At 39.4% G+C, this 12,800-nt stretch overlaps 1 protein-coding gene across 13 annotated transcripts in view; it reads left to right on the top strand.

Moving 5' to 3' along the window:
* Positions 1-12,800, top strand: part of ERBIN (erbb2 interacting protein) — a 120,711-nt gene that overhangs the window by 41,706 nt on the left and 66,205 nt on the right. For 3 of the 13 annotated variants that reach the window (XM_077171291.1, XM_077171292.1, XM_077171289.1), the window contains 2 exons: positions 524-580; positions 10,636-10,725. In XM_077171291.1, coding sequence (XP_077027406.1) covers positions 10,651-10,725 — 75 coding nt within the window. In that variant the 5' untranslated portion in view covers positions 524-580; positions 10,636-10,650. Of the gene's footprint in view, positions 1-523; positions 581-889; positions 936-9,311; positions 9,328-10,635; positions 10,726-12,800 lie in introns of those variants that run through there. The other 10 variants (XM_077171295.1, XM_077171288.1, XM_077171293.1 and 7 more) reach the window with 6 other exon arrangements.

Raw genomic sequence — 12,800 nt, 5'->3', positions numbered from 1 at the left:
CACTGGATGCTTTCATTTGTTTTTAATTGTTCTATGCCAGTGAAGTTAGCATCCGATCTGTTATGCCTTATGTTGCAACTTCCTAAAAAATTCCTGAAGTTAACATGCAAAAATGTACTCTTCATCTTTGGTAAATTTTTGATGCATTTTTTCATGGAATTCTTCAGAACTGTGTGCAAGAGAAATCTGTGAAACATAATATTTTAATATAGTAACTATAAAAGGAGTAAAAATGAAACAAGTTTGTAGACAGAGTGCGTTAAAATAAAAACAGAGTAAAAAACAATGTTTTGTACGCACAAGAATGATCCCCTTTAAAAGAATACATGCAGTTTTACTGTCTTAGAAGTCTTTCAAGTACTCTGAAATATTCAAGCTGTTCATACACATGTAAAGCTTTTCTTTTAACAAAACCAAAACTCTGAAAGCCAAAAATATATCTAATACAATACAATAAAATATTAGTTTGTTCTTATCTAGTAGTGATAGGGTTTACTAAAATTTGTCCCTTTGTCTTAAACAGAATGTTGACTTTGAAAGCTCAGGGAAGAAGCAGCAGGGAGAAGAAAGTAACACAGTGGTAAGTACAATATTTTTCTTTCCTCTGGACCAACTGCCTAATGTGTAAAAATAGAAATCCTCTTATTTATTCATATTTTGTTATAAATGCCTTCAAAGCACTTGAGTTTTATTCTGCATCACATCTCATGTTACTTTTTTTAAGCTCTGAATATCTGTTGAAGACCCAAGTAAATTATATTTATTTACATGAAAGGGAAATATATGAAAAAGAAAATAATTCTGTTTTAAAGCTCAGTGTTCATTAAGTGGACACAAGCTTTTGGCTTGAGAACTTTAGAATACTGAGTTTTGTAATTTTCTTTTTCAGTTCTTAGAAATGATAAGCATATTTATTTGGAAAACTTGGACAAAAGGTACTTGAAAAAATGCTAGAAATTTTTGTTGCGCCTCCTACTGTCCTTTTTGGTTTGCTGCTCTAAAGCCTAGGCATACATCACATAATATACTTTGTCTCTTACTGGTGTGTTGACATTTTTTTAGCTAGAGAGCATATATAAAAATGTGAAAAGTGTTAACAAGGCAAAGTTTGATTTGCTTTCAAAGCTCAATGGAAAAGCAACACATGTTCAGAATCAGCTTTTTTCTTTATTAAATGATGCCAATGCAGATGGCACTAACTTGCTTTTGCCTCCTACTGTAAGGGTTCATAGAGGCAAGTATTTTCTATGAATAAAAAGAGTGCCCAATAGAGTATTTAGTTGTCAGAAGGTCTATATGAACTCCTGTAGAGGAACTGTTACTGCCTAGTCCCCCTCCTGCCCCAGAAAAAAAACCCCAACAACATATGACAGCAGCTTCCATCTGCTCTGATTTTATTAATAGCGCTGCTCAGATTGTGGAAATGCTAATAAATATTGACTCCCCAATTACTTTAATTTTGAGGCTATAAAATACTGGTTCAAAGGATAGAAAATCTTCTGCATATTTTATCTGGTATTTCTATAAACAGCATATGCTTTAGTAGAGAGAAGCATGTGCACATGCTTGTGTTTTCTAACCTTTTGTGTAGCCTACAATGCTGTAAGCTTTGTGTGCTTTGGCATTCTCTGCTGAGCTAATAATCCGTGCTGTTGCTGCACTGCCTCAGCTGTGCTTGCTGCACCATAAGGTTTGTTGCTTCTTGTGGGCAAATGACTAGCACTGCCTCCTGCCTTCACTTCCATTGTGCTCATTCGTCTCTTTTGACTGTGGTGGTATAACTAGAGGAATTTAGACAGTATCTCTTCCTTTCTGCTGGAATAGATGTTGACTGCATGCGAAAAAATATTTTCTCATACAGTAGTAATCCCTCAAAAAACTAAACCTGAAGCATAAGCTGTCTATTATGGTTTTTTGGCTCTGCCAGAAGCTTCCCATCCTTTAGTCTGGTTGTTTTGTTTATTTAATTTTCATTGTTTTCTTCGTATAGAAAGTCAGGAATTTGTTTCCATGGATCTTTTTCATAGTAGCAGTGAAAGAAAATGAGGTTATTTGATGTAGAAATTAGTGGGTTCGGAAAGCAAAGCAGTTCTGAAGTAGCTTAGTTCCAGTTAGCTGTACCAAATAGCTGTGATTACTAGGTACATAGTAGCTATGATTATTTCAACTGCATATTTAAAAAAAAGGATGTGGCTGGTGAGGGATGGAGTGCACTTCAATATCCTGTTGGGATAAATATTTCATATTTCTGGCTATATGTTAACTTAAAAATGAGAAAAATTAAATCCAAACTGTGTCAGTTCAATAATGTTAAGGAATTTTTTAGCCATCTGAAAACATCAGTGTCATGCTTTTAAAGAAGCTTGGGTTGTTGTGTATTCCATGAAGATTTGTGGGACTGCTGCAATTTCCTTCAGACTTAAGTTTGCTGTTGTAAAAATCACTGCATTTATATGGTGCTTTTTTTTTTTTTTAAGTAAGGAAGAGAAGTGGATGACATTCAAATGCAGTAGTTTTAAAAATCAATTTATTCCTCCCTCTTAAGGTTTTCTTAGTAACACGACAAATACACACCCAAAGAATATGCAATCAAGTGAAACATCAGAAATGAAGCTCAGATCTATTGCTAATCTCAGCAGCGTTGTTAATGGTATCCAATTAGAAACCATTCTTTAGAGGAAGTGTTACATTGGCACTTACTTGGATAGATTTACTATCCAGATGGAAGTTATTTTCTAGGGCTGTCTCAGAAAAATAGCAAAAGAAAATGTGTGAGAACATACTTGCAGCTACTGGGCTGCAATTGTTTTATGACAGTGTGTGTGTTGCTGTATATTGTTAAGTAGTGTTATTATGAAAAGTCAATATAAATACTTTTAAAAAAAAGTAACAAGTACAGCTGCTTGGTTATCTGAACATTTTAAAATTTAATTTTTTCCAGTAAACTTAATTGTAATTTTTCTCTCTCCCTTTTTTTGTGAGGATATTGCTATGAAAGATCTTGCCTTAAATTCACAGAATCGCAGAAGGGTTACAGTTACAAGAAACCCCTGGAGATCATCTCCTCCAAGGCAGGGTCACCTAGAGCAGTTTAAAAAGGAACAGGTCTATCTGGGTTTTGAATGTCTTCACAGAGGGAGAATCCATGACCTCCTTGGGCAGCCTGTTTTAGTGCTCTGCCACCTTCAACATAAAGAATTTCTTCCTCAACTTGAGGTGAAATTTCTTATGTTTTAGTTTATTGCCATTACTTCTTGTCCAGTATGTGGGCACCACTGAGAAGTCTGGCACCATCCTCTTGGCACTCACCTCTGAGATATTTACATGCATTGATGAGATCCCCTCTCAGTCTTCTCTTCTCTAGACTAAACAGGCCCAGCTGTCTCAGTCTCTCCTCATTAAGAGAGATGCTCCAGACCCCTCATCATCTTTGTGCCCCTTTGCTGGACCCTCTCCAGGAGCTCCTTGTCTCTCTGGTACTGAGGAGCCCAGAGCTGGACACAGCACTCCAGATGTGGCCTCACCAGGGCCCAGTAGAGGGGGAGGATCAGCTCCCTTGACCTGCTGGCCACGCTCTTCCCAATGCAGCCCAGGATCCCACTGGGCCTCCTGGCCACAGGGCCACACTGCTGGCTCATTGTCACCTTGTGATCCACCAAGACTCCCAGGTCCTTCTCTGCACAGCTGCTCTTCAGTGGGGCAGTCCCAGCCTGTGCTGGTCCTTGGGGTTATTCCTCCCCAGCTGCAGGACCCTGCACTTGCCCTTGTTGAACCTCGTTAGGGTTCTCTCTGTCCAACTCCCCAGCCCACCAAGGCCCAGCCCAAAGGCAGCAGAGCCTTCAGGTGTATCAGCCATCCCCAGTTTGGATCATCAGCAAACCTGCTGAGGGTACCTTGGATCCCTTCACCCAGGGCAGTGATAAACAAGTTGAGTGAGACTGGGCCCAGTATTGGTGCCTGGGGAACACCACTGACTACAGGCCTCCAACTGGATTCTGCTGCCCTGATCCTGACCCTCTGAGCTCTGCCATTCAGCCAGTCCTTGGTCCATCCCACTGTCCATTCATCTAAACCATGCTTCCTGTGCTTACCTGTGAGGATGTTATGGGAGATGGTGTCCAAAGCCTTGCTGAAGTGGAGGCAGACAACAACCACTGCTCTCCCCTCACCTCCCCATCCAGCCCTGCCATCACAGGAGGCTGTCAATTGGTCAAGCATGATTTTCCCCTGGGAAATTCCTGCTGACTGCTCCTGATGACCTTCTTTTCTTCTGCATTCTGGTGCTGACTTCCAGAATGTTCTGTTCCATCACCTTTCCAGGGATGGAGGTGAGGCTGACTGGCCAGTAGTTTCCAGGGTCCTTCATGCTATTTCTGAAGATGAGACTAACTTTGTCCTTTGTCCAGTCATTGGGCACCTCAGAGATGACGGGGAGTGGCTTAGCAACGTCATCTTCTTGCTCCCTCAGCACCTGTGTGTACATCCCATCAAGGCCCATGGATTTTTGAATTTTAAGCCTGTCTAGTTAAAGCCTCAATTACCAGGGGTAGGTCTTCCTTTCTCCAGCCTTCCTCTCCTTACCCCAAGGTCTGGGATTCCTGAGGGCTGGCCTCAGCAGTTAACACTGAAGGAAAGAATGCATTCAGTAATTCTGCCTTCTCTCTGTCTTCCTTCACTGGGACAACTGTCTTATTCAGCAGTGACCCCACATTTTCCCTAGTATTCCTTTTGCTGATGATCTACTTGTAGAAGCCTTGCTTGTTGTCCTTGATATTCTTCTACAGACTCAACTGGAAGTGGGTTTTGGCCTTCCTTGTCACCTCCTTGCATTCTGTGATAATGTTTCCATCATCCTAACATGTGGCCTGTCCTTTTTTTCACATTCCATAAATTTCATTCTTCTATTTGAGATTTGTCAGAAACTCCCTGCTCATCCATAAAGGATGAGCATCCTGCCCCCTTTGCTTAATTTCTGGTTCATGGGAATGCACTGGTCTTGAGTGTGGAGGAAATAAATGATGCTTGAATATTGACCAGCTTTCTTGGACCTCCTTCTTCTTTAGAGCCCTAACCCATGAGATTCTGCTAAGCAGGTCTTTGAAGAGGCTGAAGTTGCCTCTCTGGATGTTTAGGGCTCTAGTCCTGATTGCTGCTTTACCTCCTCTGTGCAGGATCTTGAGTTGCACCATCTCATGGTTGCTACAACCAAGGCGGCCCCCAACTTTCACATTCTCAGTCCTTCTTGGCTTGTTTTACAAGGTCCAACAACACATCTTTCTTTGTTGGCTCTTCTACCATTTAGGTCAAAAAGTTACCATCAATGACCTGCAGGAACTTCTTGGATGTGTGCTGAGTCATGTTGTCTCTCTCCAAAAAATACTAGGGTTATTGAATTACAGATCTATACTCCCATATACATCTGATTTACTGATGTCTTGGTCTGGGCTTATAAGGATATTATTACTGCATTTCAGTTAGAGGCTGCACTTGAAATAGAATATTTTATTACATAGGTTATTTGCCAGAGGTTTTCTTCTTCTCAGTTTAAAAATAATACTTTTGTTCTATTTTGACAGAATCATTCTGGTTTTGTCATTGTTAAACTTTTGCCATGATAAGGCCAAGTACTGCTGACTGCTTGATTGCAGAAAATAAATATACATAATTATTCTAAAGAGTTCTTTTGATGTGCTTAGGGTGGGTTTTACTTGTCAAAATTACCTCATGAGGTTTATTTTAGTGTAGGCAGTTCAGATTAACTTTTCAGCTAAAAAGTATCTATCTGCTAGAACACATACCTAGTTAGAGATTCTTTATTCCAGTAAAACAGGAAAATGCTATTGTTGCATAAAGAAAATGTTACTGATACGGGTAACAGCATTGTAACTGTAACAAGTAAGATTTTATACTATGTTTTGATGAGAAGCTTCACATTCTAATTGTCTAAAGGATTTCTGACTATTTTAAATCAAAGCAAAATAGAAATGGTAAATTGAAATTTGTTAAGAATTTATTTATAGAATGGAAAAAAGAGATAATTTAAACAAATTTCTCCAGAATTCATACCTGACATTGCTTTTCTGGCAATTAACTGAAATTGTCTTGCTGCCCTGGCCCTTGGAGATGGTTTTGGACGGTTTGTTCTGGTTATTTTAATGTATAGACGCACTGAGAACTTGCAAATTAGTTAACCCCAAGAAAAACTTTGAACTTGGTATTTATTAAGTTAGGAGTGGAGAATGGCTGCGTTTGGTTCATTCTGGTATGCTGGATCAGTAAAAAAACCTGATTTCTGTGCTCTCTGTTCCCTTAGTTTTCTCAAAAAAATTTAGCAAGCATCCTTAATATGTTTTTATTTAACAATTGGCCATTCACTGTATTTACTAACATGTTCTTCCTCCTGTTGTTACCATTCACTATTGTTATTTCAAGGGTAATGGCTTTTATTTCTTTTTTTCTGAATGTTGTCTGTGAGTAAGCACAGCATGTTTTTTGATGTTCCTTTCCTACATGAGAACACACAGCCATGGATGCAGTTGAGCGCTGTTTTTATGCCAGAACCGGGCAGCCTCAGATTATAGCTTCATATTAAAATGGTGAATGGTGTCCATTTTATCTCCACCCACTTGTTCTTTCTCCAGAGTGCAGTACTTTGGTTCATTTGTTTGTACTGGTATGTTTGCCAGTCTCATTCAGTGAAATGTATGACATAACCAGAGCAGTTTGGGGATTCTTTTTTTTTTTTTTCCTAGAAGAGACAAAGAAATAGCTGGGATGAGAAGGGAGGAAGGAGTGAAAATACCTGAAGCTGATATTGTCACCTCATTGTCACCAAATGAGGCTTTACCCCCTGAACCAGAGAATGCCAGTGATCCTTAAAAAGGGAAAGCTTCTTCACAGTGCAGGCTGTCTTTGCATGTTTCAGGTCCTTGTCAGTGGCCATCAGGTTTGAGCTATCCTTTTGTTTCCCAAAGATGACAAGCAAAAGGATTGAAGAGAAACACACTTTGAAGCTTGGGTGTGCAAAACAGTGGTTGCAGTTTGTTATTTTAAGACTTCACCTTTCCTGCCCCAGAGGACTGGATTGATCTTAGGGGAAGTCTATACCAAGCCTTAATGCCACCCCCTACACACTTTTCCCCTCCCATCCCCATGATTTCCTGATGAGTAAGAGGTGCCAAGTACTTTGGGTTTAAAGAGTGAATAATGCTGTGCTCTGTTTACTGTAAAAACATAGGATGTTTTTTGTTCCATCTAGAAACAGCTATGTTGTTTATAGTTTTCCCAAATTCATGAGAATTAGTGCTGTTTTTAACTGGAAGACATTCAGGTAAACTGTGCTGTTACTTTTCACAATATAGCATCTCTCATTGAGAAACCACAAAGCCTGTGTTTTGGTGTCTTCTGTGGTGCTTTTTGCTGCTTTAGGCAGAGAAAAACCCTTGTGAGCTTTTTCATAATTCTTTGTTTTGACATGAAAATGTTGGGACTTCTGTCAGTTGGCCAATTAAACCTTTCTGTGTCTGTCAGGCAGCATGTTAGGTTATGTGCTCCCCAACACAATCTTTCCCTTTTCTGTGTTGACATGTGCTCAGCTCCATAATTCTGCACTAGTTTGTAGACAGTGAGGTGGACTAAAAAGTACTTCACTGTGTATTTTGGGTGCCTAGTTTGACGTGCCTTTCTGTATAGACATCTGATACCTGGTTTCATTTTCAATTGCTGCTGAGGTAACATCCTTTTACAAGGCCTGGGAGGGGGAAGCAGTGCTTTCTTGACCATGAGTGATCCCATCCTGTTAGCTTCAGACAGGAAATCTAAGGGACTAATTTCAAAATAGATTAACATAGATTGAGGACAAAATTACTGTGATCCTAAGCTCTACTTGAGGTTAAATTGCAAATGTCCCATGGGGTTCTGCTGTTGGACTGCCAGGTACTTGGGTGAGGGCAGTATGCAGGGAATCATCAGAGTTAAAGGGAAGAGTGATGGTTCACTGAGTGATGCTAGTCTCTTCTGAATTAGAATTTAGTGTATACTCAAGCTTGCTGTTTATCTTGTTTTCTTTCATTGTCTTCAAACCAATGCTTTTCTTTTCAGCTTCATTTTACAGTAATTTACAGTAATGATTGAATTCTATTCAGTTTTACTGTTTATAGTTTATATTGGGTGTAATTGGCAAGGATTTAGTAGTAAAAGGAATAACTAAAATTAGAGAATCCACAAAAGCTTATGAAGTTTTGTTAGTTAAATATGGCGTGCAAGTTGGTATGTTAGTCCTACACCTCCTAATGTAAATACACAGCAGTAGATTTTGGATAAAGGGGTAGGGTGAAAAGAAGGAGACAGACAAATTAAAGATGGATAGAGGGAGTAAGAGAGAGAGAAAGCCAGTACTGGCTCCAGTATTGATCCAGGCAATAGGGTGTCCAGGGAATACCCATGCACTTGGGCTTGGTTTTGGGTGCCTTTTTAATTGGTAAGCTTTCCCTGACCCAGAGAAAAGTTTTAGATTTTCAGTGTTAATTAGTTATCATGTGCTGTCTGTTTTTCCAGGTCCTTGTGGAAATGGGTTCAGAGGGCTTTGGGTCTTTGGTGGTCTTGTTCCCCCCATAGAATCTGTGCCTACTTCTCCACCTCATTTCTCTGTGCTGTACTGCACTGTGCGTATCTCCAGGAGGTAGATCAAAGACCTCTGTCCCAGAGGAGTGCTGTCCTACCTCTGTGTGGCCCCTTGTCCAGTCACATCTTGTCCTTTCTCACAGCATGTTATTGCCAACAGTCCTTGGCTGCTGTTACCTAAAGTCCTTGGTTGGTGCCACAGCCACCCTGCTACTGGTGTTTGAGACAACACATTAGCCCCTTATCTTCTGGGATCCTACAGGGGGTCTGCAGGTGTGACTTCACCACATGCAGAAGTTGCCCCCATGCTGGGTGGAACTAATTCCAGCTGTTTCCAAGATGGACCCGCTACTGGCCAGAGCTGAGTCAGTCAGCAATCTTGGCAGCACCTCTGTGATAACATGTTTAAGGAAGCATTCAAAACAACTGTACAGTAGCCAGGCAAGAAAAGTGGGAATATGTGAGACAATCCTGTAGACACCAGAGCCAGTGAAGGAGGGGGCAAAGGTGCTCTAGGCACTAGAACAGAGATTCCCCTGCAGACCATTGTCCAAGGTGGAGCAGATCACCTGCAGCCTGTGCTGAGTGATGTTTTTCCCTTCCTAGTCCTTCAAGAAGTGAAAAAAAAAAACAAAACGCAAAGCAACCCAAGAACTCTATATAAAGGTCATAATTTTCCTGTTGGCTGTGAGCACTGAACCTCAGGTAAACTTGTGTTTAAACTAACCTCTAATGATTTAGGGAACAAGAGGGTTTTATTTGTGTTTCAGGTTTTTCCTTTTTTTTCCTTCAAGGTCTTTATTATATCTGCTTCATAAAGAACTGGACTTGTTAAGTGGTGGAGTAAAATAAGCCATCACAATCTAGTAGGTCTGCAAGACAATTTTACATTGTTGGATTTGGTGCTTCAGGTAGTGTGATGTTGTGGTATATTAGGAAATCAAGATTTTTCTGCCTGCTAGACTTGCCTGTTTTATGGGCAGGAAAAAATCACTTTGTGTCCCTTTGTGTCCCTTTTTACATTCTGTGTATTTACTCAAACTAAACATGGAGAAGTTCCTATTTGAGCAATGTAAGAAAAACACATGTGTGTGAAATGACATTTTCCTGTCTTTGATAGTTCTAACAGTGGATTCTCTTCTGTATTTTCTCATTCCTTTCATTCCTTACAATTTTTCTGCTTGGCAACCAACCACAAGATGAGTAGACAGGGACAGATAAGAAGTGTGTATGTTTGACTGTTCGTTTATAAAATATATATTGTAGAGGAGTGACTGTGGGGAATGCTTCCTGCCACTATCCTGACGCACCCATTTCCTAGTATTGGCAGCCATCTCTGTTGTAGAACATGAGTGTTAAACAGTTCTTCCTGTATGTGTAGATAAGTAAAATTTGAACAAACATAAAATAATTTTGAAATAATTCACATTGCAGTTTCCTGCCTTCACTTAAGTGAAACTTTCTTGGCTCATTCTGGGTTTTGAAGAGTTACCAGTTAATATATATATTAAATATATATCCAGGTTGGTCAAACCAGTGCTTTGGGGGGTGGTTGTTTATTTGATACTTCATATATGAGTTTTGACTGTTTTGGCTTAAGATGTGCGATGAGTTTAGGTACTTAAAGAGACATGGTAACTGAAGGAGATATAATCCAGCGCTGTGATATTGTCCAGGCATTCGTTTACTAATCTGTTTATGGTGCTGTGGATGCATGTGATCTTTTACCAGATCTTTCTTCCCCAACGCCTTCCAAAAGCTCAAAATCTCTCTTACAAAATAAAGGAATAAGTTAGGAAAACTATTTGTGTGTTGGTTTTGCGTTGTTAGGCTTTATGAGTTTTGGTAGAGACATGGACAAGTAGGACTCCATGTGAAGAGAACAGTCACTGAAGAAGAGGGGGCAGTGTAATGAATGTGTTTTTAAGGGATTTGAATGGCGAGTAGTATCGTTTTTTGTTATTCATGTGAAGCATGTAGTAAACGTCTTAATATTCTGCTTTCAAAATATAGTTCTCAGAAGTTGAAATGGCTGGACAAAGTGAACTTATTGACGGCTGCAGCTGGTGGGATATAGGTGTGCCTTTCCCTGCCAGACTTCTGGTAATCAATTCACATGTACAATCTCCGCTTCCAATGCTTGTTTCCATGACGTATGTTCTTCTGTTTATGCTCCTGTTTAAAGAGACTACTGTTGATGCTTCTTTTGGAAGTATTGTGTTTTTCCACAGCTTTGCCATTCTCTGAACTACTAGCAAAATGAGACAAAATTTCTTTTTTGTCAAAGGCTTTTTGTTTTAAGATGTTGGCCAGGGAATTCAGCTTGTGTTTTCATGTGCAGCATCAGAGGCTTGGAGAAGGCATGGATAACTTTGATCTAGTGAGCACATCAGCTTCCATAGCATCCTTGGCATCTGTCTGTGGGTGGCTAGAGGATGTCATTCTTGAGTCTGTTCCTGTGAAAAAGGCAGGAGGAGGTTATGCTATCTGTTTTGCCGACTTTCCCATTCTGTGAAGATCCCCAATGTGAAATTTGCAATCTCCAATCTCTTTGTATTGCAACACAGTTAAATATTTTTTAAAAAATTATTAGATCACTTTTTGTTTGAATGTGTCTGCAGTTTTATGTGAAATGCTGTGTTCTGATAATCAACGTTGTAACAAAATTCTAGCAACGTGGAAGCATTGTTTAAAAAAGAGGTTTTGACATTCCACTATTCTAATGAAAAGTTTTCTTCCATTTTTTTAAATGGATGTATGTAGAATCTGACTGTTCACAGCCTATGTGATAAATTCTACTACTGGTTAATGAAAACACTAAAGTATAGCAGTCGCTTAATCTGTTGCCATATGAATTATACATACTGTGAAGTATTTGGAAAGCTAAGCTGCACATAAAGGAAAATCCAAGTGCATTACTTGTTTCTGTGTCTTAGTTAGAAAAGGAGTCTTGCTTGTGACTTTACATAGTGCTATGGGCATGGTATTTTATGTTCTCCCTGGATTACTAACATACTGTCTGAAAGTTGAACTGCAGTCTGCTAAATGTGTCTGAAAGACTTTTTTGGCATTTGGAGGAGAAACTTTCCTGTCACTAGTCCAGAAGTTGAAATATAATTTCAGCAGTTCAAAAAAAAGGGGGATAAAAAAGGCATATTTTCATTTGGAGTGTTGGCAGTTTGATTGAGAAAATAAATACTCAGTGCTGTTTTGGAGAAGTATGTATTTTTAGGCTAATTTCCTGAGGAAATGAAGCTGACATGATCATGTTGTTCGTCTGCATATGTTGGTCCTTCTTGAAAAATTGAGTCTGTCATCTAATTTCAGCCAAACTTAAAACCTGAGGTGACATTCTGAAGATTTTGTGAGAATCCATTGCTTATTAGAGAAAGAGACCTAAACTTGTGCTGTTGCTGAGGAGAAAAGAGGCAGGAACATTGCTGGTGTGTGCTGTAAGTGATTAGCAAGTCAGCACCATTTAGGTTTGCCTTCTGAGGCTGAATAGGGATAATGCAGAATAATGTACTCATGGAGAACAGAGGGAAGTGTTGTAGCAATGAGTTTAAAGAAAGAAAGGTACATTCCCAAAAGAAGAAAGGTACATTCCCATGAAGTTTCCTTGTTCCAGTGTGCACAGCAAGATGTGTTGAAGTTTTCCAAAGGGAGTGAAGTTGCAAGGAGAGGTTGTCTTGTTATCTTGGAAATCTGTCCGTTTAAACTGCAGAGAGAACAGTTGGTAGAAACTGGGTTTTTTTATTGTATTCTGTCATTAAATGAGGGATTTGAAATTAAGGTATGTGAATTTACATGTACAAAAAAAAAAAAACTGATTAGATTTCCTACAGCTACATTTTAATTCTTTGCAGAGGGTGAATTTTATTGTGCTAAACAAAAAATATCCCACTGATCTTTGTAGAGGTGGGATAAGCTGTATTGTAAAGGCACAATTGACAGTTCAGAAATGCCCATTTCAAAGTTCTCTGATTCTCTGCAGTGTAGGATTGTGTTAGTTGGTCACAAGTCATAGGCTAAACTTTGGCTTAATCTTCTGGTATCTGCAGGTGTGTTAACCCCATTTAACGTCATTAGAGTTCTGTTGTATTGAAAAGAAAATAAGTCCATACTTCTCACTGTGTCTCATGTATATAGAAATATATATGCAGGAACATATATATGCT

The sequence above is a fragment of the Agelaius phoeniceus genome, chromosome Z (genome assembly GCF_051311805.1).
Source record: "Agelaius phoeniceus isolate bAgePho1 chromosome Z, bAgePho1.hap1, whole genome shotgun sequence".
Classification (NCBI taxonomy): Eukaryota; Metazoa; Chordata; class Aves; order Passeriformes; family Icteridae; genus Agelaius; species Agelaius phoeniceus.
The sequence above is the reverse complement of the archived record's forward strand: the minus strand, read 5'-3'. Positions and strand labels throughout refer to the sequence as shown.